The sequence below is a fragment of the Peromyscus californicus genome, unplaced genomic scaffold (genome assembly GCF_007827085.1).
Source record: "Peromyscus californicus insignis strain IS unplaced genomic scaffold, ASM782708v3 Scaffold_14__1_contigs__length_90479793_seg_2, whole genome shotgun sequence".
Classification (NCBI taxonomy): domain Eukaryota; kingdom Metazoa; phylum Chordata; class Mammalia; order Rodentia; family Cricetidae; genus Peromyscus; species Peromyscus californicus.
This window is the reverse complement of record NW_026294436.1, coordinates 21,419,983-21,444,359: the sequence shown is the minus strand read 5'-3', so window position 1 is coordinate 21,444,359 and position 24,377 is coordinate 21,419,983. Positions and strand designations below refer to the sequence as shown.

At 49.2% G+C, this 24,377-nt stretch overlaps 1 protein-coding gene across 3 annotated transcripts in view; it reads right to left on the bottom strand.

Moving 5' to 3' along the window:
- Positions 1-24,377, bottom strand: part of Syt2 (synaptotagmin 2) — a 118,740-nt gene that overhangs the window by 16,239 nt on the left and 78,124 nt on the right. The window contains exon 1 of one of the 3 annotated variants that reach the window (XM_052737023.1): positions 19,253-19,479. The exons of the other annotated variants lie outside the window; for them this stretch is intronic. Coding sequence (XP_052592983.1) covers positions 19,253-19,379 — 127 coding nt within the window. The 5' untranslated portion in view covers positions 19,380-19,479. Of the gene's footprint in view, positions 1-19,252; positions 19,480-24,377 lie in introns of those variants that run through there. 3 annotated transcript variants of the gene reach the window in all.

The following is a 24,377-nucleotide window of genomic DNA, read 5'->3' as shown; positions in this document are numbered from 1 at the left end:
ACCCTCAGGAAAGCCTTTTTCCTTTATTGATAAATTAACTCTATTTCTACTCCTATGTGTCCCTGGTCCAATTTATTGTTCTGGGACACAAGAACCTGGAAATCTCAGCAGGTTCGCCCTGGACTCAGATCTGCACCTGAAAGAGCGGGTAAGTCGGCCAGGAGGTGAGAGATGGGCTGTTTCTTATCTCTGTTTTCCTTCTTTGCTCTCCCCTTTCATTTGCCCAGAGCACTTGAAAGTGGGCAAGCTCCCACAGAAGGGTGGCGTGGGGCGCCTCTCCCTTCCTGTCTCTGTTCCACAGCCCGTATGGCCAAGGGCCAATGATGTGCTTGGCTCTCCTCTCTCGCCCTCCTGGGATGTAAGTCGAAACAATGAGGCACACATTGGCCGTTGACTGCATAGTAGAGTGGCACTTCAGATTGGATGAATCCGGGAGATTCATAGAGGTGACCACTGACCAATGGATGACCAGATACGGGGCACCATGCTGGCGCTAATAAAGACAATGCCACACTCACATTTTCCGGTACTGCTGGCATTCACTCACCCACATCTATTCCTCCTTCCTTCGACCTGCCCTAGCATCCACCAAGATGGCAGGCATGGCAGGCATGGCTATGGACAGGGCACTGTCATGGCTCTTGCCAAACTCTTCTCCCACAGAGATAATTCCCCAGAGACCTGCATCTCTCCATCAATGCCTTGTTATTTCTTCATTATACCCTAACTGCTCTCCATTTCTCTGTGTTCCTTTACCACAGGTAGTTTTATCCCCAAGAACATGGCGATAATTTCCCAGGTGACAAGACAGTCTCCTGAATATGAAGTCCGAAGGAGGTTGGGGAACCACCCAACTGTACTTTTCACCTCAATGGCAATTTAAAACCAAATAAAAAAGGCCAAAGTCATCATAAAACTCAGTCTCTTCCCTGAATCTTACTGGTTGCTACCCCACTTCTTGGGAGAATTATCATAATTCACCAAGATAAAAGAAATCACCCCAGGACGTCACAGCAGGAACTAGATTACGGTTCTGAGACAGACAGTGTGAGCAATAGGTTCAGATCCTGACGGGGAAGAACTCAGACCCAAACCAGAATTTCTGCTCCTTCTGTGGCTACACTCAGACTCACCTTGGGATGCCTGGGTAACAAAGGATGGAAGACAACTAATCCACCAGATGTCCTTGAGGACAGGGGGACGGGGGACAGGGGAATGCCTCTCTGCAGACACTTGTCTCTTCACTTTAGCCCGTCCCTCGGGCTCTGTGCAACTGTTCAGCCTCAAGAGCTGGAATAAGGTCTATCCTGAAACCATGAAGGGAAAGGAGGCTGCGATTTGACTGGAATCCCCCCTGGCCTCAGTACAAGCTGGGTGATGGGGAAATCATCCAGACAGAGACAGGAAACTATAGCATCCTCCCGCAGCAGGACCAGTTTGGTAAGAAGAGATGAAATGATAGGGTGTGCTTCTCATGGCTCCCTGCCAGAGTAGGGGCGATGCAAGGAAAAGGGTAACCTCTGGTAGCCTACGTGTGTCATCCCGTTAGCGTAGAAACCCCACTTTTCAAACAGACAAGGTGGGCAACAGGACTCAGAATCTACGTTTTCCCCCACTGAGGAGCCCCAGGCCACCTCCGTACCCTTACTCATCCATCTGACCCGAACGGAGGGAGGAAGTCTGAGGGACACACAGGAGTCCATCGTTCTCCGTCTCTTTTTACTGACAAAGACTGTTCCCAGAACTCACTAACCCAAACGAATATTTTAACCCAAGAACTTTACCCCCAGACCCACAAATTCAGCTTTTGGACACTGCCTTCCTGCTGTTCACATGGAGGCCTGAAGGAAGGGACCCTGATGTGACCACCTCACAGGGCTGAAGGTACCAGAGGGAACACACTGACAGGAAAAACAAAAGGCAGAATTATTGACGCCCCAAGAGTTAGCCTCTCTCCCTCCAAAGACAGAGGGAAAGTCTCATTTCCTAACAGTCCTGTGTGTTCACAGTAGCTTCTGTGCGACTGTCCCTGTGACACCGTCTCTAGGACCCCCGACTTAACTAGGGAACAAAGCCTGTCGCTTTCCATTCTTTTTCTTTTTTTTTTTTAAGTGTGCACTAAATTTACTTTTTTATTTTCTCTTTTGGCATGCCTGTTTTAAACCTGTGTGCGTGCCCATGTATAAATATGAGTGTTTGTAGACTGCATTAATAGACCTGAGAGATGCACCCTGCCTTAGAAACTTAGCCACTCTTAATTTCTTAGAATGTATTAACATGGTTTCTTTGGGTCTACTGAACGTTTCATAGATTTTTTTAAATGTAGCTTTATTTATTTATTTATTTATTTATTTATTTATTTATTTATTTATTTATTTATTGGGGGGCGGGGTCCTCATGTGTCACGACACACATGTGGGGGTCAGAGGACAACTTGAGGCAGTCAGCTCTCCCCACTGTGTGTTCCAGGGAACAAGTTCGGTCATCAGGCTCAACGGCACGTGCCTCTATCCCCTGACACATCTAGCCCCTCATAAGACTTTAAAGTGCAATTTGCTTACATAAAATAATACTCATTAGTGTCATAAAAGTTCCATGAAACTTTACATTGGACACATAGGTTTTGATAGATTTCCTTCAAAAATAGGTTCTGGGCCAGGCAGTGGTGGTGCACGCCTTTAATCCCAGCACTCGGGAGGCAGAGCCAGGCGAATCTCTGTGAGTTCTAGGCCAGCCTGGTCTACAGAGTGAGTTCCAGGACAGGCACCAAAAAGCTACACAGAGAAACCCTGTCTCGGGGAAAAAAAGAATTGGTTCTGAAAGAAAATAATTCTATTTCACTTTTTAAAATAGTCATGGATAACAAAACACAATAGACAATAAAAATGTTTATGTTAATCAAAACACTTCTAAATAATGTACATTTAAAATGATTTTGTTAGATTAATCATTATGGATTTATTTTTCAAGAATGTTCTTTTTTTCTTTTTTCTTTTTTCTTTTTTTTTTTTCAGGCAGAAGCTCACTATATAACCCTAGCTGACCTAGAACTCACTAAATAGCCCAGGCTGGCCTTGAACTCAGAGAGCTCTCCTGCCTCTGCCTCCTGAGTGCTGGGATTAAAGTGGCGTGTGCCACCACACTTGGCACTTACAGGAATGTTCATATTATACAAGTGAGAAATGTAAGGTTTTCATTAAGGCTGCGACATATGTAAAATGATGGGTAAAATGTTTATCAAAGATCTTTATGTTAAATTCTCTTTTCACAATGAAAATTATAGCAGTGCAAGCCAAGCCAGCAGGAAATTAAAACCTAGGCACACTCACTCCGAATGTAATAAAACAGCTGTTATTAAATCTTAAGACAATACTAATACTTACAGTTTAAGATACGTTTTAGCTTACATTCACAACATTAAAATAAAAAAGATATTGCTGGCCGGGCGGTGGTGGCGCACGCCTTTAATCCCAGCACTTGGGAGGCAGAGGCAGGCGGATCTCTGTGAGTTCGAGGCCAGCCTGGTCTCCAAAGCGAGTACCAGGAAAGGCGCAAAGCTACACAGAGAAACCCTGTCTCGAAAAACCAAAAAAAAAAAAAAAAAAAAAAAAAGATATTGCTTGTTTCCTTATGCTCTCTTCCTTCAGAAAACAGGCTTTTCAAGGCTCTTGTCTTGTTCAATTAAAAAATAATAATAATAATAATTAAAGAACCAAGCGTTGGTTGGTGCCTGCTCCTCCTGCTTAAAGCCCAGGACTGATCAGGTTAGGCTCTGTGTCTTTAAAGCCCAAATCCTTCTATTTCATTTATACTGAAAATTATTTCTTTAAAGGTTTAGATTTGGGGTTAAGGATTGTTAATGCTATGAAAAATGTCCTATTAACATAAACTTAAAGCTGACAGAAGTTACAAAGCCATTGGCTTTTTTGCGGGGCGGGGCAGGTTCAAGGCATGGTTTCTCTATGTAACAGCTCTGGCTGTCCTGGAACGTGCTTTGTAGACCAGGCCTGCCTCTGCCTCCCGAGTGCTGGGACTAAAGGTATGCACCACCACTGCCCAGTGTCTTGGCATTTTTAAAGTCTGTCTTTATACACAACTATGTGTATGTATGTTGTCCACACGTGCTGGTGTTTTTACATGGTTCTCATGGTCCATAAATTAAAAGTGTTACTAGCCCAAATCCCTTTTAGTCTGTAGTATAACTAAAATTGTAGAACAAAAGCAAAGAGTGTGTGTAACTAAACAGTCTGAATCAAGAGGTAATTTAGTTGATCTTTGTCTCTGTTCTGAAGTCTCTGTTGTTTGGGTGAGTAACCTGGCTTTCAGAAGATGAGGACTCCTGTCCCAGGACACAGCCCTCTTCAGGGACGCGGTCCTCTAGGCTCTGCTGCTCCTACAAGTCCAGCTGGAACAATGAATTAGGTCTGTGCTTTCAGTTTCCCCTAAGTAATGAATATGTTTACCTGCAGAAGTGCACAGGTAACCCACAGGAAAGGAGGCAGACACTAAATGAAAGCAAAACATCAGAATTTCTTCCTCATTTGGAGTTTCATGAGCCCAAATAAGAAATGAATAGTTTTTTTTAAACGAATGCAGTTTCTAAATAACTAAATCTTTACTAAATTGGTTTATTTAAATTTGTTGATTAAAATAAATATCGTCTCCATGACTGCTATAAATGTTTTGCCTCTATTTCATATATAGCTTTCTGTGTTTCATTAAAATACAAAGTAGTTTTATTAAAAACGTTTTCTGCCGGGCGGTGGTGGCGCACGCCTTTAATCCCAGCACTCGGGAGGCAGAGCCAGGCGGATCTCTGTGAGTTCGAGGCCAGCCTGGACTACCAAGTGAGTCCCAGGAAAGGCGCAAAGCTACACAGAGAAACCCTGTCTCGAAAAACCAAAAAAAAAAAAAAAAAAAAAAAAACGTTTTCTAAGCCGGGTGGTGGTGGAGCAAGTTTTTAATCCCAGCACTCAGGAAGCAGAGGCAGAGGCAGGTGGATCTCTGAGTTCGAGGACAGCCTGGTCTATAGAGCAAGTTCCAGGACAGCCAGGACTACACAGAGAAACCATGTCTCAAAAAATAAAACAAAAAAAAATGTTTTCTAAATGTTGTAAAGAAAAAGCAATCAATCAAACAAACAAACAAAAAAAACCCATCAAATAAAAAGGGGATACACAAGAGAAAAAGAGGCAGGGGAGTGGGTCACCTAAAACCAAGGATATATGACAAACCCTTTGGAAATCCACTACTTGGTAAGCTTATTTCAAAATATAATTTTTAAAAAGAAGTTTGGACATAGGTACCCTATATAGGTGGACAATGCTTTTCCCCAAAGACATGATTAATTAGTGAAAATCTTGGAGCCAAGTATGGGGTATCTCCCTAGGTGTTGTTGGTCTAGAAGTTCCCAGAAAACTCCAAAACACCACAGACTCTCACCGCGGTTCTTGGTTGTCCACCAGAACTAGATGGTAGGGATATAATACACCTTGGTTTCAGGACAGAGAAATCAAGCTGAGAGTCACCTGAAATTCCTACCTAATAGCTAGTGTAGCGGTTGAATGAGAAAGGTCCCCATAGGCTCATATGTTTGAATACTTGGTCCCCAGTTGGTGGACCTATTTGGGAAGCATTAGGAGGTGTGGCATTGACTGCTCTTCCAGAGGTTCTGAGTTCAATTCCCAGCACCCACATGGCAGCTCACAACTGTCTGTGACTCCAGTTCCAATGCCCTCATACAGACTTACATGAAGGAAAACACCAATGCATATGAAATAAAAGTAAATCATTTTTTTAAAAAGAAAAAAATTATAGATATACTATATTTTTTAATGAAGGTTAAGGAAAATGTTTTAGATGAAAGAGGATTTTTTTATGGAGATTCTGTCCAAAGGCAAAGGATTATCAGAAATAAAAACAGACAAGATTAAGACAAAACCAAAGAGTTAAAGTATGTCACAGAAAGGTTTATGGAATTTAAAACTTAAAAACAGCATGGGTCTACAGAAACTTGCTCAAAGAACAAAGATTTTATTTTTATTAAGATAACTGCTTTCTGTTTCTAATTAGGAAAAATGTTTTTACAGAGTCAGAATTTATTTTTCAATGTTCCTGTCAAGCTTTATCAAAATGTTACACAAAAGCAAAATTTTAAATCCCAATTCATCCTTCCATCCTGGCGTCAGGAGCTGGGTGTTCAAGAATCATCCTAAAGGGACAAAGCCATACTCATGTAGGGGCCAAAAGGACAGCCAACAGTTTGTTCCCAGGTCAACTAGGTCCCAGGGACAACAGGACAACCCAGAAAGATCCTGCAGCTCCAACAGTCACATGTCATGGCCTCTTGATCAGGGAGAACATGGAGACTCCAGAGGTTGGATCTGATCAGGGTTTATTCTACAAAGAGGAGGGTCAACACTGAGGAGAAGGTCCTCAATGCTTCCAAGGAAAGCTACTTGGTCAGGAAGACTCTGCACCCCACCATAACACCTGTAGGACGGGGCACACAGGAGAGGACACCGGTGGGGGAGGGGCACAAGGGGCCGCAGAAATGGCTCAGTGCTTAAGAACGCACACTGCGTTTCCATTCATTTGGCTATTTGTACCAGGTTGACCTCAGTCTGTGGGGAAGGCTTTGCCCTGGAGGAGATGGGAATGGGGGGGGGGGGGGGTTGGGGGGAAGGTGAGGGGGACGGGAGGGGGGGAGAACAAGGGAATCCGTGGCTGATATGTAGAACTGAATTGTATTGCAAAATAAATTAATAAAAAAAAAAAAAAAAAAAAAAAAGAACGCACACTGCTCAGAGGACCTGAGCTCAGTTTGTAAAACCCACCTAGGACAGCTCACAACTGCTTGTAACTCCAGCTCCAGGGGATCCTCCACCCTCCTCTGGCCTCTATGGGCACCTATACTCGTGTGCACATACCTACACACATACACATAATTAAAAATAGATATTTAAAAAAAAATAGTACCATCACCTAAAGGAGTCATGGGGCTCCCATCAAGTCCCTAAGAGTAACTCCTAAGGAGTCCTAACTGACCTTACCAGTAGCAGGAAAATATCATTTGGGGCCAACTGTCTGGACTTTAACACCCAGCAGGAAGGTATAACCAAAGAATAAAACAGCTAGTAATTATACAAAAAAACAACAACAACAAAAAAAAAAAAACCCTCCCATTAAACTAAACTTTAAACTTTACAAAGGGGACAAAGAGTGATTCGGGCCTTACAGACCTCCTCGTTAAAGCTTGAGTATGGTGCCGGTAAGATGGTTCAGAATGTCAAGGTGTCTGCTGCCAACGCTAATGATCAGTTCGATCCCCAGAACCTGCATGTCCGAAGGAGAGAACCAACCCCTGAAAATTGTCCCTGGCTTTCACTTATGCACCGTGGCATGCACATGCCCACACACATAGACATATCACACAAATAAGTAAAGATAACAAAACATTTAAACCCTGAGTATGGGCTACTGGCATGCCAGCTGGGACAGTCACAGCCATCATGCAGGGGTAATTCCGTTCCTGAACCTAAGGCTGTAAGCTTGTTCTGGTTTCGGCTTTCTTCGCTGCTTTTCTGTGGTACTGTTGGCACTCGGTGGTTACAGTCTCATACATCCTCTGCTCCAGTCTATCTCATCACTGGGTCTCTACTCAATTATCTTCTAACAGTACCCTGATGTATTCTTTTTTATTTTATTTTAATTTTATGTGCATGGGTGTTTTTTGCCTGCACGTATGTGTGCACACCACTTGCATGCCTGGTGTCCATGGAGGCCAGAAGATGGAGTCCAGCCACCTAGAGTTAGAGTTACATATGGTTGTGGCCAACCATGTGCATGCTGGGAATTGAACCCGGTTCTCTACAAGAGTGGTCTGCTCTTACCAGCTGAACCATTTCTCTGGCCTCTCTTTCTATATTATTTTTCCCCTTTTATTGAAAATAGATTCTCCCAGCACTCGGGAGGCAGAGGCAGGCGGATCTCTGTGAGTTCGAGGCCAGCCTGGTCTACAGAGCGAGTTCCAGGACAGGCACCAAAGCTACACAGAGAAACCCTGTCTCGAAAAACCAAAAAAAAGGTTCTTTTCTCACACAATATATCCTGATTACAGTTTCCCTTCCCTCTACTCCTCTCAGTTCCTCCCCACCTCCCCTCCCCTCTGGATCCACTCCCTTTCTGTCTCTCATTAGAAAAGAAGAGGCTTCTAAGAGACAACAACCAAACATGACAACATAAAATATAATAAGATAAAAGAAAAACCATTGCATCGAAGTCGGACAAGGCAACCCAACAGAAGGAAAGGAGGAGGCCCGAGACTCAGAGCCCACTGGTCCACACACTCAGGAGTCCATTCAAACGCCAAACCAAAAGGCATGCTGTGTGTGCAGAGGACCCGGTGCAGACTCGTGCGGGCCCTGTGCTCACTGCTTCAGTCTCTGGGAGCTCACGTCAGCGTTGCTCAGTTGATGGAGAGAGCCTCCATCTCCGGGTCAAGGCCCCATCGCCTGCTTCCATAGTCCTACCCTTACCCTCAGAGTATGTATATTCCAGCAGGGGCTTTATCCACGCTGCTTTACTGTGGCAGAAAGGCAGGGGTTGGGAAGTCAAAGCCATGGATCAAATCTAGCCCACCACCCAACTTCTGCAAATCAAACTCTGCCAGAAGAAAATGGTGACTGCTAATTCCCAGGCTTGTTACTGATGTTTCCTCCAACAAGAGAGTTGGTGTCCTAGTAACCTTCGACAACTCGACCATCTAGTCATCTCAGAGCAACGCTTCGATTGAGGAACTGTTTAGATCAGATTGGCCTGTGGGCGTGACTGTAGGGGACTGTCTTGGTTACTAATTGATGTGGGGGGTTGTCCAGCCCACTGTGGGTGGCACCATCCCTAGACAGGTGGCCCTGGGCTGTATAAGAAAGCTAAGTATGGGGCTGGAGAGATGGCTCAGCCGTTAAAGGCTGGGCTCACAACCAAAAATATATAAGAAAGCTAAGTATGAGCCCATGGTGGGCTGAGTCAGCAAGCAGCATCTCTCCGAGATTCCTGCTTCAAGCTCCTGCTTGAGTTCCTACTTTAACTTCCCTCAGTGATGGACTGTGACCTGGAAGTGGGAACCGAATAAATGAACCCTTTCTTCCCCAGGTTACTTTTGGTTAGTGTGTTTCATCACAGCAACAGGAAGGATACTAGAATAGCTGAATAAAACAGAAGATGTCTGACCCACAGGGGTGAAACCACCCACTCTGCAGTCCCTTAGGGGAAGAACTTGGTCCTGCCACCGAGGGAAACCGTCTGGAAAGGATGCCATCGATGAATATGTGAACACATGACTGAGCAAGGGAGGCTCTTAGGTCACTGGGTCATACCATGTCATTTATAGGCGACCCTGAAGCCCATGGCAGTGGCCTTCCCACGTCACCAGGGCACTGGAGACAGGCAGAATCCCTCTCCTGCCTCAGGCCCAAGCTCTGAAGTCAGACCTGTACCTTCAGGTACGTGACCTGGGGTAGTTTCTTTTCCCAGTACCAGACTGAACCATGGGAAGCAGCTATGACATTCATAGCTGTAAATATGTATTACTCTCATTGTTAATAAAAAGCTGATTGGCCGGTAGCCAAGCAGGAAGTATAGGCAGGAGAACCAAACTAAGAATGCTGGGAAGAGGAAGGGTGGAGCCAGGGTCACTGCCAGCCAGACACAGAACAAGTTAAACACACAAAATGGGACAGAGGTAAAAGCCACCAGCCTCAGGGCAGCACATAGATTAATAGGAACGGGTTAAGTTGTAAGAGCTAGCTAGTAATAAGCCTGAGCTATCAGCTGGGCATTTATAATTAATATAAGCCTCAGTGTGTTTACTTAAGAGCAGCTGCGGGACAGGAAAACTCATTGTGGGGTTGAGGCTGGTATTAGACTGGCTGGTGCTGAGGACACCACACACCCAGCCCAACACAGAGCCTGCTGCTCATCTACGTGAGTCCACCTGCCCTCGGCTGTCTTCCCCCATGCCACAGCAGAGGCTTGTGTGACCTCAGAAGCCTCCCCTGAAGTGACCAACTATGCCTGTCCCCAGATGGTATCCCCTTCATCGCTTTTACAGTGGATGTCAGGGAGGTAGGCATCCTCCTTATTCCCGCCTCTGCCCCTCGACCTGCTTATGAGCCCCCTGGAGGGAAGCCTGTCCCTTGTTTCCCTCCCCGTCTGTTTCCTACCCAGCAGGCAGAGCGGTTCTGTGATTAAAACATAAAACCCCACATTTTCTTGTCGTTGCTGTTGTTTTGAGACAGGTCTTGGGTGTCACTATAATCCCAGGTCAGCAGCCAACTGGCAATCCTCCTGCCTCAGTCTCTTAAGTGCTGGGATCCAAGCAAGCATCACTAACGCCCGACCAGCTAGCTTTTTGTTTGTATTATGATTATAGCTTCATGATAGCCTTCGAGGCCATGCGCCAAGACAGGCCCTCACCCCTCTCTCTCCGGTAGGTCTCCCAGCTCTCCTTCCAGTCACATCGGATTCCTTCAATGTCCCAAACATGCCAGATAACACCTCGGACCTTACAGTCACTGTTTCATCTCCCCTTAATACCCTTTCCTGCCAGTGTCCACACAGCTCACATCCTCAGATGGCGAAGGTCATCACAGATGCCGACATTTAAAGCAGCATCTGCCCAACCATGCCACCTCATGCTCGCTGTACTGGCTGCTTTTGTGTGTCAACTTGACACAAGTTAGAGTCATCAGAGGAAGGAGCGTCAGCTGAGAAAGTGACTCCTTGAGATCCAGCTGTAAGGGATTTTCTCATTTAGTGATCCATGGGGGAGGGTCCAGCCCATGGTGGGTGGGGCCATCCCTGTGCTGCTGGTCCTGGGTTCTACAAGAAAGCAGGCTGAACAAGCCATGGGGAGCAAGCCAGTAAACAGTTCCCTCCATCAGCTCCTGCCTCAGGGATCCTTCCCTGTTTGAGTTCCTGTCCTGACTTCCTTCAGTGATGAACAGCAATGCTGAAGTGTAAGCCTAATAAACCCTTTCCTCCCCAACTTGTTCTTGCTCTTTGGTCATGGTGTTTCATCCCAGCAATAGGAACCCTAACCAAGACACTCCCCTTCCCAGACTGTTCCTACCACCTGTTCCCTAGTGATACTTTATTTTATCATTTGTCTGTCTCCCTTCACTAAAATTTAAGATTCACAAGTGTAGGGAGTTTGGACTACCACTTAGTAGGTGCTCAATAAAAAAGTGACAAGGACTGGATGGTGACTCTTCCACCCATGAGGCCCACACTGACTGTCCTCAGATATCTCGGTGTGAGCGGCTCACCAACCAGAAAGCTACCTTCCTCTCTGTCTTTAGATGAGTCACAAGGTACATGGAAGCCAGGGGAGAAGAGGCTGAAGATCCTGCTTGGAGTCTCAAGAGTCCCACCAGAAAAGAAGGCCCAGAGAAGGAAGTGAGTGGGTCAAGGTCACATGGGTGACCGGCAGCTTGGCATCAGAGTCTGTCTCTGGATCCCTAGTCCTAATCCTAACCCCACCCTGCCTCACACAACTGCACCCTCCCACCTGGGCACATTCTGGGATGCTGGGCTCTGGTGGCCCAGCAGTGACCAAAAGGCAGCCAGCCGAGGACTTGAAAATGACAAATGTGTCATGCTCCAGGTGCTCCCAGACCAGAGGAGCTCCAGCCCGGCTGGAATCACCTGACCAGAGAAGCATGAAACAGCACCATTAGGCAGGGGGAGCTGAGGCTACTCCGGAGGAGGCTGGTAGAGGTGCCCTGCCAACAGGGCCTGGGGTCAAGGCCTGTAGAGGAAAGGCCAAGGAAGCAGATATCTAGGTAAACAGGTTGGGAATGGGTCTTCTAGGCATGGTCCCCATGGTGGCCCTGGAGACTGGCTGGCATGCACATGGCCCTTGGTACCCTAAGCACCTGGCCAGCAGGCTGCAATATGGCCTGGCATTTTGCATTGCAACTTTACCTAATGTCCTCTGTCACAGGGGGGCTAGGGGATTACACCCGGACATTGAATTTCTATGTAATTTGAAAAGACCTGCCAAAGAAGCAAAGACCAATAGGCTTGTGCCCTGGAGTCCCACCCTATCCTCCAGCATGGGGGCTCACAGAGCCCCCTTTCCACGTGTGACTCTAGAATAGCAAAGGGTCTGATGCCCCACCCTAGTTAAAAGCACCTGTGTATCCTCACACACACACCCCCACAACTGCCACCTCTACCCACTGAATACGATTTGGGGACGATGGACTTCTGCGGATTATCCACTCAGCCCAGGCCTCCATTAGGGAGGATAAGGAGAGGGACTAGATTCAGCTTGTTAAGTCTTTCCCAGCACTGTGTTTGCAGAAGCCAAAGCAATGACATGGGAATGGGCTAGCCGGAAGGATGACTGACGCTGACACCAGGCTGAAAGGATCGATATTCAAGGACAAATTCACAACTTCATGTTTGCGCCAAAGCTCCATTCCAGCACTCGGTGCCAGGAGGCAGAGAATCGAGTTTTAATGAGTTAATTGTCTAGCTCACATTGAAAATAAATCCACCCATTTCTTGCGAGTGGCTCGTGCATGGCTGCCTGTGGTCCCTCCCGGGTCAGTTCACCTGTACTTCCGCCTCAGTGCAGGGTTGCCACACCTCACACACAGGAACGGGGTCTGTTCTTGAGCAGACTTGGGGAAGCTGCCTACCCTGGGGTCCTAAGAATGGGGAAAAAATAAATAAAAACAAAAACAAACAAACAAACAAAAATCCCCAGAGTTTGATTTCAGTCTCTCCTGCTGCTGCTGCAAGAATCGCTTTCCTTCTTTTACATCCAGGCTGAGATCAGTAAATCTCAGGCCACCCGAGAGATGGCCCGAAGCCAAGGCTGCAGGCTGAGGCTCAGAATCTGAAGGCTGGGACTAAGCCTTCTTCTGCATGTTCAGTCACAGTGTGTGACCTTGGGCAAGGCTGCCAGCCTCCCTGGTCTTCAGCCCTTGCACAGCGCTGAGTGGCGGTTAGTCACCCTGCTCTGCTGCCGAAGGGCAGCTGTGGTAGCCAAGGCTCAGCGCTCTCAACCCCACCCAGGCAGGATGCTTTTAAATCTCACACACACACACACACACACACACACACACAGGGTCTGAGCACCCACGAGCCTCTCAGACCTTGCATGACAAAGCTTGCCTTCTAGAGACACCCAAACCGAAGCCAAAACATCCACCCACCAGTGTATCACAGGGCTGACTGTGCCTGCATGGTCACTCTGGACTCCCTACCCCTTGCCCACCCCTCCACACCCCACCAAGCCCTGCCAGTTCCTTCTGTACCCCTGAATAACCATCAGGGTTCAGCTGGGTGCTCCATCAGGCCAGGTCCTTCTGCATGCCCCCCACCCCGACCCCTCCAGCCAGGATCTCTGCTTGACCAGACAGAATGGCCAAGTCACCACTTTGAGGACAGGAATGAGGCTTCCTTGACCTTGTCAGCTAAGGGACTAAAGTTGATGAACACTTAGTCACCCAGGTCACCTGCACCCCAGTTACCTCCAGTTCCAGAAGCTGCCTCAGGACTCCAAAGAACCCCCCAATCCCTCATTGCAGGCAGCTCTCCAGAAGGAAAGGTCCCCTGCTGTCTGGGCATCATGACACATGAAAGGACAGAAGGGTGGGACCCCCACATAGGTGCTAAGGGGGGACAGGTGGAAGCTTGGGGCCAGCTAGTAGGTTAGTGGATGCATGAGATGGGGCACTGGTTATGGGGCTTTGGGGGGCCTTGGTATGTGCATGTTGTAAGAGGAGAGAGAAGAGCAGGACAGTGGCACTCTGCCCTGGTCATGATCTAAGGAAGCGTGGTGGGGGACAAGATTGCCCAAAGACAGATAGTGGACACACACACACACACACACACACACACACACACACACACACACACACACGAAGCATACTGTGCCTTCCAGCTGCCCTGCTCTCCTTCACACCAGACGCATATCTTCACTGGAAAATGGACGCTCCCCTCTGACCAGGTAGCACAGGCGCCAGGCAAGCGTTCTGCTGAGCACCTCTGGTCCTAAAGCTTTGGGAGGATAGAGAAGGCTTTCGGAAGGGTGTGTGCTGTGTGCACGTGGCATGTGTGAGGTGTCGTGTGTGGTGTGTGGACATGGAATGGAAGAGTGTAACGTGAGGAATGGGCCCTATGTGAATCTGTGGCATGTAATGTGGGGGGCAGGAGTGTGTGCTGTATATTTAGTGTGTATCGGGGCCTGGGAAGGAGGAAGGAACTGTGATGTGTGATGTGTGTAGTGAGTAGGGTTGTGACTAGCAAGGGTGTGAGGTATGTGGTGGGTGGTATATACGGGACATAAGTGTATGTGTGTATTACAGGTTATAGATGTATGAAGTGTAGTGTACAGCGGAAAGCCAAGTGCATACAGTAAGGGGGTCGGGTGTGTGTGTGTTAAGTAGAGGTGTGAGTGATAGGATGTATGGGGTAGGGGTGATAGGTGGTGGTGTGTGGTGGTATGTATAATGAATGGTGTGATATGTTTCATCGGGTAGGTGAAGTATGTATGGTATGGTATATGGAGGTGTTCTGGAGGCTCTATGGTGTATGTGATAGGTAGGGTTTGTAGGGGTGTGTGTGTGAATGGCCAGGGAAGCTCATAAAGGTGCGTGGTATGATGGGTGTGTTGTGTGTAGTGGATGCAAGGAGAGGATGTGGTGGGCATGTCTACTCGGGGGTGGGGGGGGATAGCCAACGTGTGAGTAGAGAGAATAGCCTCAAGGGCAGGGACTGTGGCTGGGTGAGAGGCACCATGGCTAAGCCTCCTTCCTTGCTTCCTGCCTGAGCTGATTGGTCGAGCCAGTGGCGCCCCCTGCTGTCTGTCCGGGAGCCAGACTCCTGGCCTGGGCAAGGTTCCTGCTCAGAGAAGAAAAAATGGAAGCCGGAGGGAGGCTGCAGAAGGTGGCTATGCTGGCCAGATAATGGAGGCTGATTATGTCACCAGGGTGCCCACGACCTCAGCTGCGAGAGGAGCTGGCTCCATCTTTCAGGCCCATGGAGGGCACACATGTTATAAAAAAGCTCTGTGTGCCCACACTCATGTGGACACCGTGTGTCTGAGCATAAATATGGGTGTGAACATGTGTTCACAGGCACCATGGGTGCAAACTAGTGTGCACTGCAGCCGTATGTGAGATGTGAAAAGCCCCAGAGAAGGGACAGCTGGGTTTCAGACTCACCACTTACCCAGGAAGCTGTGGTCACAGCAAAAGGCCGTCTCCACTTGGGTAATGAGGCGATCGTCTTACTGCTCCTGGAAAGTGCTCTGAATCTTCCAAGATGGCCCAGAGACCTGACCTGAATGTGGGACACTTCCATCCCCAGACACAAATAGCATGTGGGCTGTAGAATAGGTGGAGCTGAGCACTGACCACAGGCCCAGTCTCTGTCCAAGAAAGTCATGGCTACTCCACAGGTGGGTGGGTGAGCGGGTGGGCTACTCCGCAGGTGGGTGGGTGGGTGGGTGGGTGGCTGGGAGCCTGAGTCTTCTTCCCCAGGTCTGTACATTCCTTTCCCAGAGACTGCCCACTTCTGCCTAGTGTCAGTCACCTGTGCACACTGCCCGGCTTCCCACAGCCCACAAAGGCTGTTGAGGAGGACATTGCTTGTTTCTTCCCATGCTTTCCCACTGCTATCCCAACCCTGCCCAGGGAAACAGCCCGGTAACTGGGCCTGGCCACAGATAACCGAGAGTGGGATCTCACCAGGAAGGGCTTTTCCTGGAAACCTCTGCTTCAGGTTGCAGGCCAGAAAGGCCAATCAGTGGTAGGGTGCAGGCCTGCCACCCTGGAATGCTCCACCTGAGGGGAGAGGCAGGCAGTACCCTGGCCAGTGCCCCCTCCAAGTCTGGCAAAGGAACCTATAAAATGACTGTACTCACTAATGTCCACCTGGCCCCAGCCTTGAGACTGACCCTTCCAAGTGCAACTGAGTCATGTCCGTTCTTTATTCTGATACTCACCTTCTTTCACCCCAAATCCTATGCCAGGCCCTATGCTGAGAGCTAACCATACAAGCTGAAGAAATCCCAAACCCTGTCCCCAGGCAGTTCACCAAGGAGATGCCAAACTCGGGCCTTCATGGAATGGTGGAGCTGATGGGATTCCAGTCTCTTGACAGTGGACAGCCAAGACCCCACTGTGAACCCGATGGCCTGGCACAGCCAGCCAAGGGTTTTGCTTTCCATCAGCCACCCTCAGCCTCTGAGGCCCTCTGGGAAGGCTGGCGTCACAGGGGAGGCATGGAAGTGTGCCAGCCCTGAGGTGCAGACTAAGGGGACGTTGGCAGCATTCCAAACTTCAATGCTGTACCTCGTCACCTAGGGAGCTACGATGACTCCCACCTTACAGAGGAGAGTGCCTGTCACATCTCACCTTTCCCAAATGATAAAGAGAGCTGCACCCCAAATAATGGACCAGGCTGGGGGTGAGAAGTCCCAAGAAGTCTGGGTAGCTCAGTCTATCCTGGTGGGTGATGGGGGTTCTGCCATCCAGGGAAGGGTCAGCCTGGGAGGGACTATGTGGCCCTGTTGTTCCAAGAGTGTACTCTCCTCCCAGACACTGGCCAGGAGCAAGGACCAAGACGTGCCGGCCACTCTCCAGACAGAGACGCCCATTACCGCCAGCACCCCTGACAGCTCACAGTATCCGGGAACGAAAGTGGGTCATGCCAAGTCCTGGGGGCATAATTAGAGTCCTGGAAGCCAGCTTTCTCCTGCATGACCTGGGGCTGGAACAGATATGGAAACAGGGCTGCGAGGGATGAAGCACAGCCTCAGAACACCAACAGAGGCTGAGGGAGCAGTCGGGACAGGATGTACACTGCAAAGCCCCACCTTGGCATCCGGTGGGATCCAAACTGACGGAAAGGAGCCAAGTCAAGAGCAGATGCCACCAGGAGGGGCGAGCCAGCACCTGGCTTGGGAGGCCAGGGTGAGGCTCAGCTCAGCCACTTTCAGACACGCAAGCGGGGGCAGTTGTTAGAAGCCCTCTGGGGCCTTGTCTTTCTAACTGCAGCGTGGCATCAGAACAGAACCTGCCTGCAGGGGTCGGCGGGCTTAGAAACGACAGGGGAAGCCGGATGCCATGCCCAGATCAGGTTCTAGGACCTTGGGGAACAGGCCTCCAAGGAATGATTGCAACTGATCCAGCAGAGGAGGCGAGGTGGACTACCTACTCACCACCTACCATCTCCTACGGTGGGTTCAGTGCCCTGTTATACCTTCTAGAACTGTGGTTCTCAACCTTTCTAATGCAGTTCCTCAATGTTGTGGTGACCCCCAACCACAAAATTATTTCGCTGCTACTTCATAACTGTAATTTTGCTACTGTTATGAACCATAATGTAAATATCTGCGTTTTCTGGTGGTCTTAGGAGACTCCTGTGAAAGGGTCATTTGACAGCCCTAAGGGGTCACGACCCACAGATTGAGAACCACTGTTCTAGACAAACTCAGACTTTTGCCCAAGCTGCCAAGCTTTCCTTAAGAAACCTTCCTTCTCCCATCACGCTCTCAGCTGACCCAGCCCATCCCTTCGGAGGTATGGCTTGTGGCAAAGCCTCTATTCCCTCTGTCCTCGGTGGCCCTGACCCTGGCTTGTCCCTTGTTTGTCTAAGCCTAGCTGCAGTCCATCCTCCCAGACACCCCATGACCTCACCCACCATGCCCACCACACCTCCATTTGATGGTTCAAGTTGTAAGTTGTGTGCGGGTTCCTACTGCATCTAAGTTAAAATGCAATAAAAAGGAGGAAGAAAAACAAACAGCATACACAATGCAGGAAGCCCTGTGGCCAAGGTCACACGGCATCTTGGCTCCCCTCAGGGGTCACTCTCCAACACTCTAGCTTGCCCAGGTGCTCCAGGACACCCCAGATAGGGGACTATGGGCACTACCCAGGTACCAGGAACGAGCACAGAAGCTAGAGCCCACTCTGGGGGTTTCCTAGGTTAGCAGCTCTGAGCCAAGGTTTTCAAGGAGACGAGTGGGCTCAGAAGTGGTGGCCAGGTGTAGGGAGCAGGCAGCCTGGTAGAATACCAGGTGACATCAATATCTCCTGAGTGGGGACCGAGAGGATACTGCACACAGCTGCCACCCAGGGTGGTGATGATGGCTGACTGAGGGAGGTGATGATGTCATAGAGTACTGCCCCGGGCTCCGGGTACCTCACCTCCTGAGAGCTACTCCACAGAGCCTGGCCTGGGGGCAGGTGACCCCCTCTAAGGTCCTCTCACTGGGGGAGGGGGTGAACACAGTCCCTCTCTGACTAAGAGAGAAATGCCCCACGCTCCAGCCTCCCTGTCCCGCACCAGAGAGGCAAGGATGTCATGAGGGCACCCACAGAAAGTGGGCAGAGGCCTACTCCCACAATGAGGACATTGTCTTATGGAGCACACCCCAGGGTGCACACATCCACCCACATCACCTGGAGAGGTCCGTGCAGCACACTTTACAGTCCCCAAGCCAGAGGGCATCATAAGCCAAGGCCACAGAATGAGAGTGGAGTCTGGCTCCCAAGCTAGTGCTCTCCCAAAGCCCCCAAGCATGGAGCAGTTTCAGTGTTCTGGAGCCCTAGGGGACTGCAGTCACCTGACCCCTGGCTGAAACTGTCCCTGGAGACCCTCTGTGTCTCCTCTCAGACCCCCAGTCCCTGGAAAATCGAACTCTCCTGCCTCTATACAGGCCACTGGTATAACTCAACGTTTCTACCTTTTCTGTCCCAGCCCTGAGGACCTCCTCATGTGAGTCAGGAAGACAGCTTCATCTAACATCATTTCAGCTCTTCCCAGGGGCCCACTGCCCGAGTTGAGCAAAAGTGCCTACTGCACTGGTCCATGGCTCTGAGTCGGTCTGGTCCTGACCACGACACCATGCTCCTTATAAAGGATGACGGGCACTTCCTCTGACCCCCACCCCTTCTCCTCTAATGCAGTGGGGGCTGGAGGTGGATGAACTCCTGGGGGATCTCCCCTCTTTTTGGTGCGGGACCATTGACTTATAAGAATTTTTGCATAGTCAGCGCTGTCCAGTGATGGCGTTAGGGGGAATCTCTGGAGGCATAAGCGCCCTGTCATTAAGGACATGCCCAGACAGGAGACTAGGACTGGCCTGGATGACAACAAGGTTCCCTTTCTACTGACAGTCTTTCGCTCTCTACTGTCCCAGATCTTGCTGCAAACTAGCCTCACTCACCCAGATCCTTAGGTCCCCAGTTGTCCTCAAAGAGAAGTAGCTGCCAGTACGTGGGAGGCTGCACTGCCTTCTTACAGGATGGGCTGACATGGGGGAGGAAGGAAAAAAACAAGGCAGGCCGTGGCATAAGGAGAAAAAGCCTTCCTCAAGGGTCTGAGATCGGCAGGCCTGCCCCGCGTGAGCTGAGGGCCCACTCCAGGGCAGATTTCGGGAGCCCATTGCTGGGTCCAGATGGGAACCTGCCCAGCTCTAGCCTCGGATAGGGCAGGGTTGGCAGGTGTGAAGAGCCCAGCCAGTTTCTGAGGTTGCTAGAGAGCAAGGTGACTGCTGGAGATGTGTATCGGTACGCAGCTCATTAAGCCCACAGAGCTTAAAAATAGTGAAATGCGCAGGCAGAGGGGGAAGGGAGCTGAGACTGGCTGCGACTCAGCATGCCAGAGGCCAGAGCAGCCTGGGGGAGGCCTCCACAATCGTGCAGACAGGCACTTGGTCAGCACCAAGTCCTCTGGGTGAGCCTGCCATACAAGCTGCCAGGGTATCACTCTCGCCCCAGTAGAGACCTGCAGCCCTGAAGCCTAGTGTGGTGATGTAAACTGGGAGAGGCAGATGCCAGAGGATCACGCGCTCAGGGTCAGCCTGGGCTAGAGAGTGAGACACTACCTCTGAAAAACCAAGCCTGGTGTGATGGTGAACGCCTGTTATCTAAGTGCTTGGGAGGTAGAGGCAGGAAAATCAGGAGCCCAAAGCTAGCCTTGGCTACATAGAATTTGGGATCAACATAGAATTTGGGATCAACCTAGGCTACAGGAGACCCTGTTTCAAACAATCAATCAATCAAACAAACAAAAAATCAAACAAAACAATTAAAAAAAATGAGGGAGGAGGGGGGAAACTATGGCTTAGGATACTCACGTAGTCAAATGGGACCACTGTTCTGTTCAAGGTTAAAAAGAGAAAGAGCTCCATGAGCAGCCTTTAATCCCAGCACTCAGGAGGCAGAGGCAGGTGGATCTCTGTGAGTTCGAGGCCAACCTGGTCTACAGAGTGAGTTCCAGGACAGCCAAGGATACACAGAGAAACCCTGTCTTGAAAAAAAACCAAAAACCCAAAACCCAATAAAAGAGAGAGAGAGAAGATCTCTAGATGGATGCAAAGTGCATCTGCCCAGAGATGGCACCCTTGGCTCTTCCTGTCATCCCCCTTAGGACCCCTCAACACCACCTCTCTCAGTCTGGTGCCACAGGCACCAGCACTCGATGGCCTTCACTCAGATCTTCTCTCCTTGCCTCCTTCCAGTGTGGTGACCTTGGAGAGGTCCCCTTTCTCTGCCCTCAGCCATAAAATAGAGGTGTTTCACACCCCGGCACACAAGGCTAACGCAGCGCCCTGCGTGTCCCACTGAAACACGGGAGGTGAGCCGGCTGGCGGGGGTATGGAGCAAAGGGAGCAGTTGGAGGACATGCACGGCCCAGAAAGTGCAGACCGCAATGCATGCTTTCACTAAAAACAGGATCGGGAGGGTGCCCTGGGGATCAGCAGCTGTAAGGACTGCTGACTCAATTCTGAGCCACACCCCAGTCAAGCAACACATGCTGGGGACCTGGTGACACTAAGCACCATGGCTCTAGTGAACACACACCAGGGCCAGCCTCAGGAGGTGGCTGCAGCCACTACAGAGAGAACAGGACTCAGGGGTAGGGACAGGCAGAAGGGACCCCCAAGAGGATATTTGGCCCCAGAAGGTCCCTGCCCACCCAGCAAGGGCTGTGATGGAAGGGAGCTTGTGGTAGGTTCCAAGCTTTTGCACTTGGCCCCACACCTGTTACACTGCTGAAGAGGTGACGCTGGACCATCCAGACCTGGATTGCTGGGAGCACGAAGCTTACACAGGGCACGAGAACTGAAAGGAACTTCAGCACTGATTATTCTAGCTGTTTCTGAACAACGGGGAAACCCAGGCCCACATCTGGAAACTCCCTTCCCTTCCAGGCCACTTTCAAGGGCTCCAGGGCTAGACTCCACAATGCTGCGTTCTCCAACATGCCTACCCCTATTGGATGCCGTGATGAAGGCTTTATATTTGGAAGGGAACTGAACTGAGGGTCAAATAAATTCCCTAAAACCACACTGTACTCTGAAAGAGAAACACAAAGCGTCTGGTCACCATTCCAGGATTTAGCCACGAGTTCTGGAGCACCTACTGTAGGCTGCCCGGCAGGGGCTAATAGTGCTCTCCCACTCTGCCTCACTCTGCCCACAGAGGCAAGTGTGCTGACCTAAGCATCTAGCATCCAAATCCTGAGTCTATTAACTGAAGGTCTTGCAAATGATGCCTCAGTTTCCACTCTTGGAAAAATGAGGATAATTATAGTTCTTGTGTTGAGTAAGGAGCTAGTCTCCATGAATACAGAGCTCTAAATCAATCAATCAATCAATCAATCAATCCATCAATCAATCAGGCCAACTGGATGCCTCAGCAGGTAAAGGTTCCCACTGCCAAGCCTAGTGACCTGAGTTTGATTCCCAGAACCCCCGTGATGGAAGAAGTGACTCCTGTGAGTTGCCTCTTGACCACATGAGTATTGTGACATGTACCCCCATAAATAAATAAATAAATAAGTAAATGGAATAAAAGATTGATTTTAAAAAGTAAATAATTGCACACAGCAATTCCAATGCTAGGTACGTAGCCACGAGAAATGAAACCACTGTCCTGCAGCCTTTTCTCCGGCATCCAAAGCATCACAGTGTCCCTTAGGGCTGTGAAGCCCTAAGTCAAATGCCTGTCAACTATGCACACGTGAGCATAACGCATGTCCACATCTAGATGCTATCTGCCAGAGAGAAGGGAAGACCTGGTCCTGCCCAGCGTGGGGGTAGCCTGGCGCACTGGCATACACCAAGTGACTCGGCTTATGAAAATATCCAGAAGGTGCAAAGTTATAGAGACGGAAAGCCAGTTTATTAGCTGGATAGGGCTGGAATAATAGAAATTAAGGGGATTGCAACATATCTGGGGGTTCTGGTGTGTGTGTGTGTGTGTGTGTGTGTGTGTGTGTGTGTGTGTGTGTGAAAATGTTGTGGAATTGATATGGTGATGGTAAAATCATCAAAGTGCACACTTTAAAATGGGTTAGTTGTTTTGGCATGTGAACAACATCTCAATCGAGCTGTGTTTTTAAAGGAGGTAGGTGTTTAGAAACTCCTGTAAGTAGCGCCAACCCCATTTTAGAAGTGAGGCTCAGAAGACTGGGCTGGGGCTGAGGCTGTGGGTAGATGGTCTGCCTGGCATGCATAGGACCTGCTTGGCTCTAGCCTTAGCACCATGTAAAACTAGGCATGACAGAGCACATCTGCAATCTCAGCGCTCAGGAAGTGGAGACAGCTGGAGCACAGATCCAAGGTTATCCTTGGCTACCTAGTGAGTTCAAAGCCAGAGGAAGCACATCAACCTCCGTTTGCTTGTTTGTTGTTGTGCTGCGGTGTAGTGGGTAGCCATTCCAGCTTTGATCTGTAAGTTCCAACCCCCATTGAGACTTCGGCAACTGTCACGCCTACAAGGCGGGGCGAAGGGAGGCGCCTGGGGACCCGAGATCTGGATCGGCTGGCGCGCTCTCTGTTGCGGGACCCTGGACTAGAGAGGTGTACCAAGCAGAGCTCCAGAGAACACCGCCGGACTGCGATACACCTTCCCCAGACTCCGCGACCTACCTATCCCTTAATTTGTAAGTTACGCCATTAAATAAATCTCCTTTTATCTACGTGGAGTGGCCTTAATAATTTCACCAATATCTGGCGCTCACGTGGGGCAAATTCCAAAGGCCTGGGTGGCTCCCACCCTCAGCCTCTTCCCCGGCTAGTGGGTACCTAAACCCGCCTGCAAAGTTCCATATAACCAGGGAACGCCTACAGGGTTCCATTCCCTAAAGAGGGAGCAGCTAGTCCGGTCTCAGTTCCCTAGCTTAGCCCCGAGACCAGCGAAAGAGGCCCTCCCCGGCTTCCCGAGTGCCGGCGCCGGCTCCGGCTCCCGCCATCTTGACTCCAGCGAGCTGCAGTCAGCCACGATCACCAGCAGGCCCTGCTTTGGAGCTGTACCAACGCCACCTGCTGGCTGAAAAGTGCTACTACACCCCCCAAAAACCACGAAAGGTAAGCAAAGGCACCTGATAATTTTACACCTTAAAATTGACTAACAAATTTTGAGTAATTCTTGTAATATGGCTGACAACATTACCTCACAAGAATTCGAAAACCTTTTTGCTTGTATGATGAATGACATCTTACTGGAAATATACGACCTTCCTAAGGCATATCTGGCCTGTACCATTTTGGCATTCATTGTAATAATCCACACAGTGTTCAAACACTGGTTTAATAACAAGAACAAAGATGAGTCATTATTGGGACTGATACAGGCTTTAAGCGAGAGCAATGAAGGCTTACAGAAAAAGATTCTATCTCTGGAATCTGCTTTAAGGGATAGCAATGAGACCTTAGAGAGAAAGATTCTTTCTCTGGAATCTGCTGATCAGGATTTACAAAACAGGCTTGTACCAAAAATTGATCTTATTGATAATAAATGTGAATATTTAATGGACAGAACACTAACTCTCCAGACACTATATAAGGAAGAAAGATTATCATTAATTGATAAGATAAGGTCCATGGAATCATGTGTTTCTGAGGAACATAAAAACTTCTATGATTCCATGAGGAATCTGGAGTCCCTTGCCAGAGAGGAGGCTCACTCCATAGAACAGACCCTAGGTGCTCGTTTGCAGGCCTTAGAAGAAACTCTCAGTAAACATGACAAGGGACCTAATAAGCAGAAGGGCAAGACCATAGAGGTTGTAACATCTCCAAATGGCTCTCACACAATGGCTTATCCTGTTATCATCCATGAGAAGCCAGCGGATGACACACACCCCGAGCCATATACTACATATACATTACAACCAATTTCCACAAGGGACTTTAAAAATATAAAGGAAGCAGTAGTTACATATGGGATACACTCCACGTACGTAAAACAGATGTTAAATTCCTGGTCTACCTCACATAGAATCATCCCAGATGACTGGCATCAGTTAATTTCAGCTGTTCTAGAATATAGCCAGCAGCTACA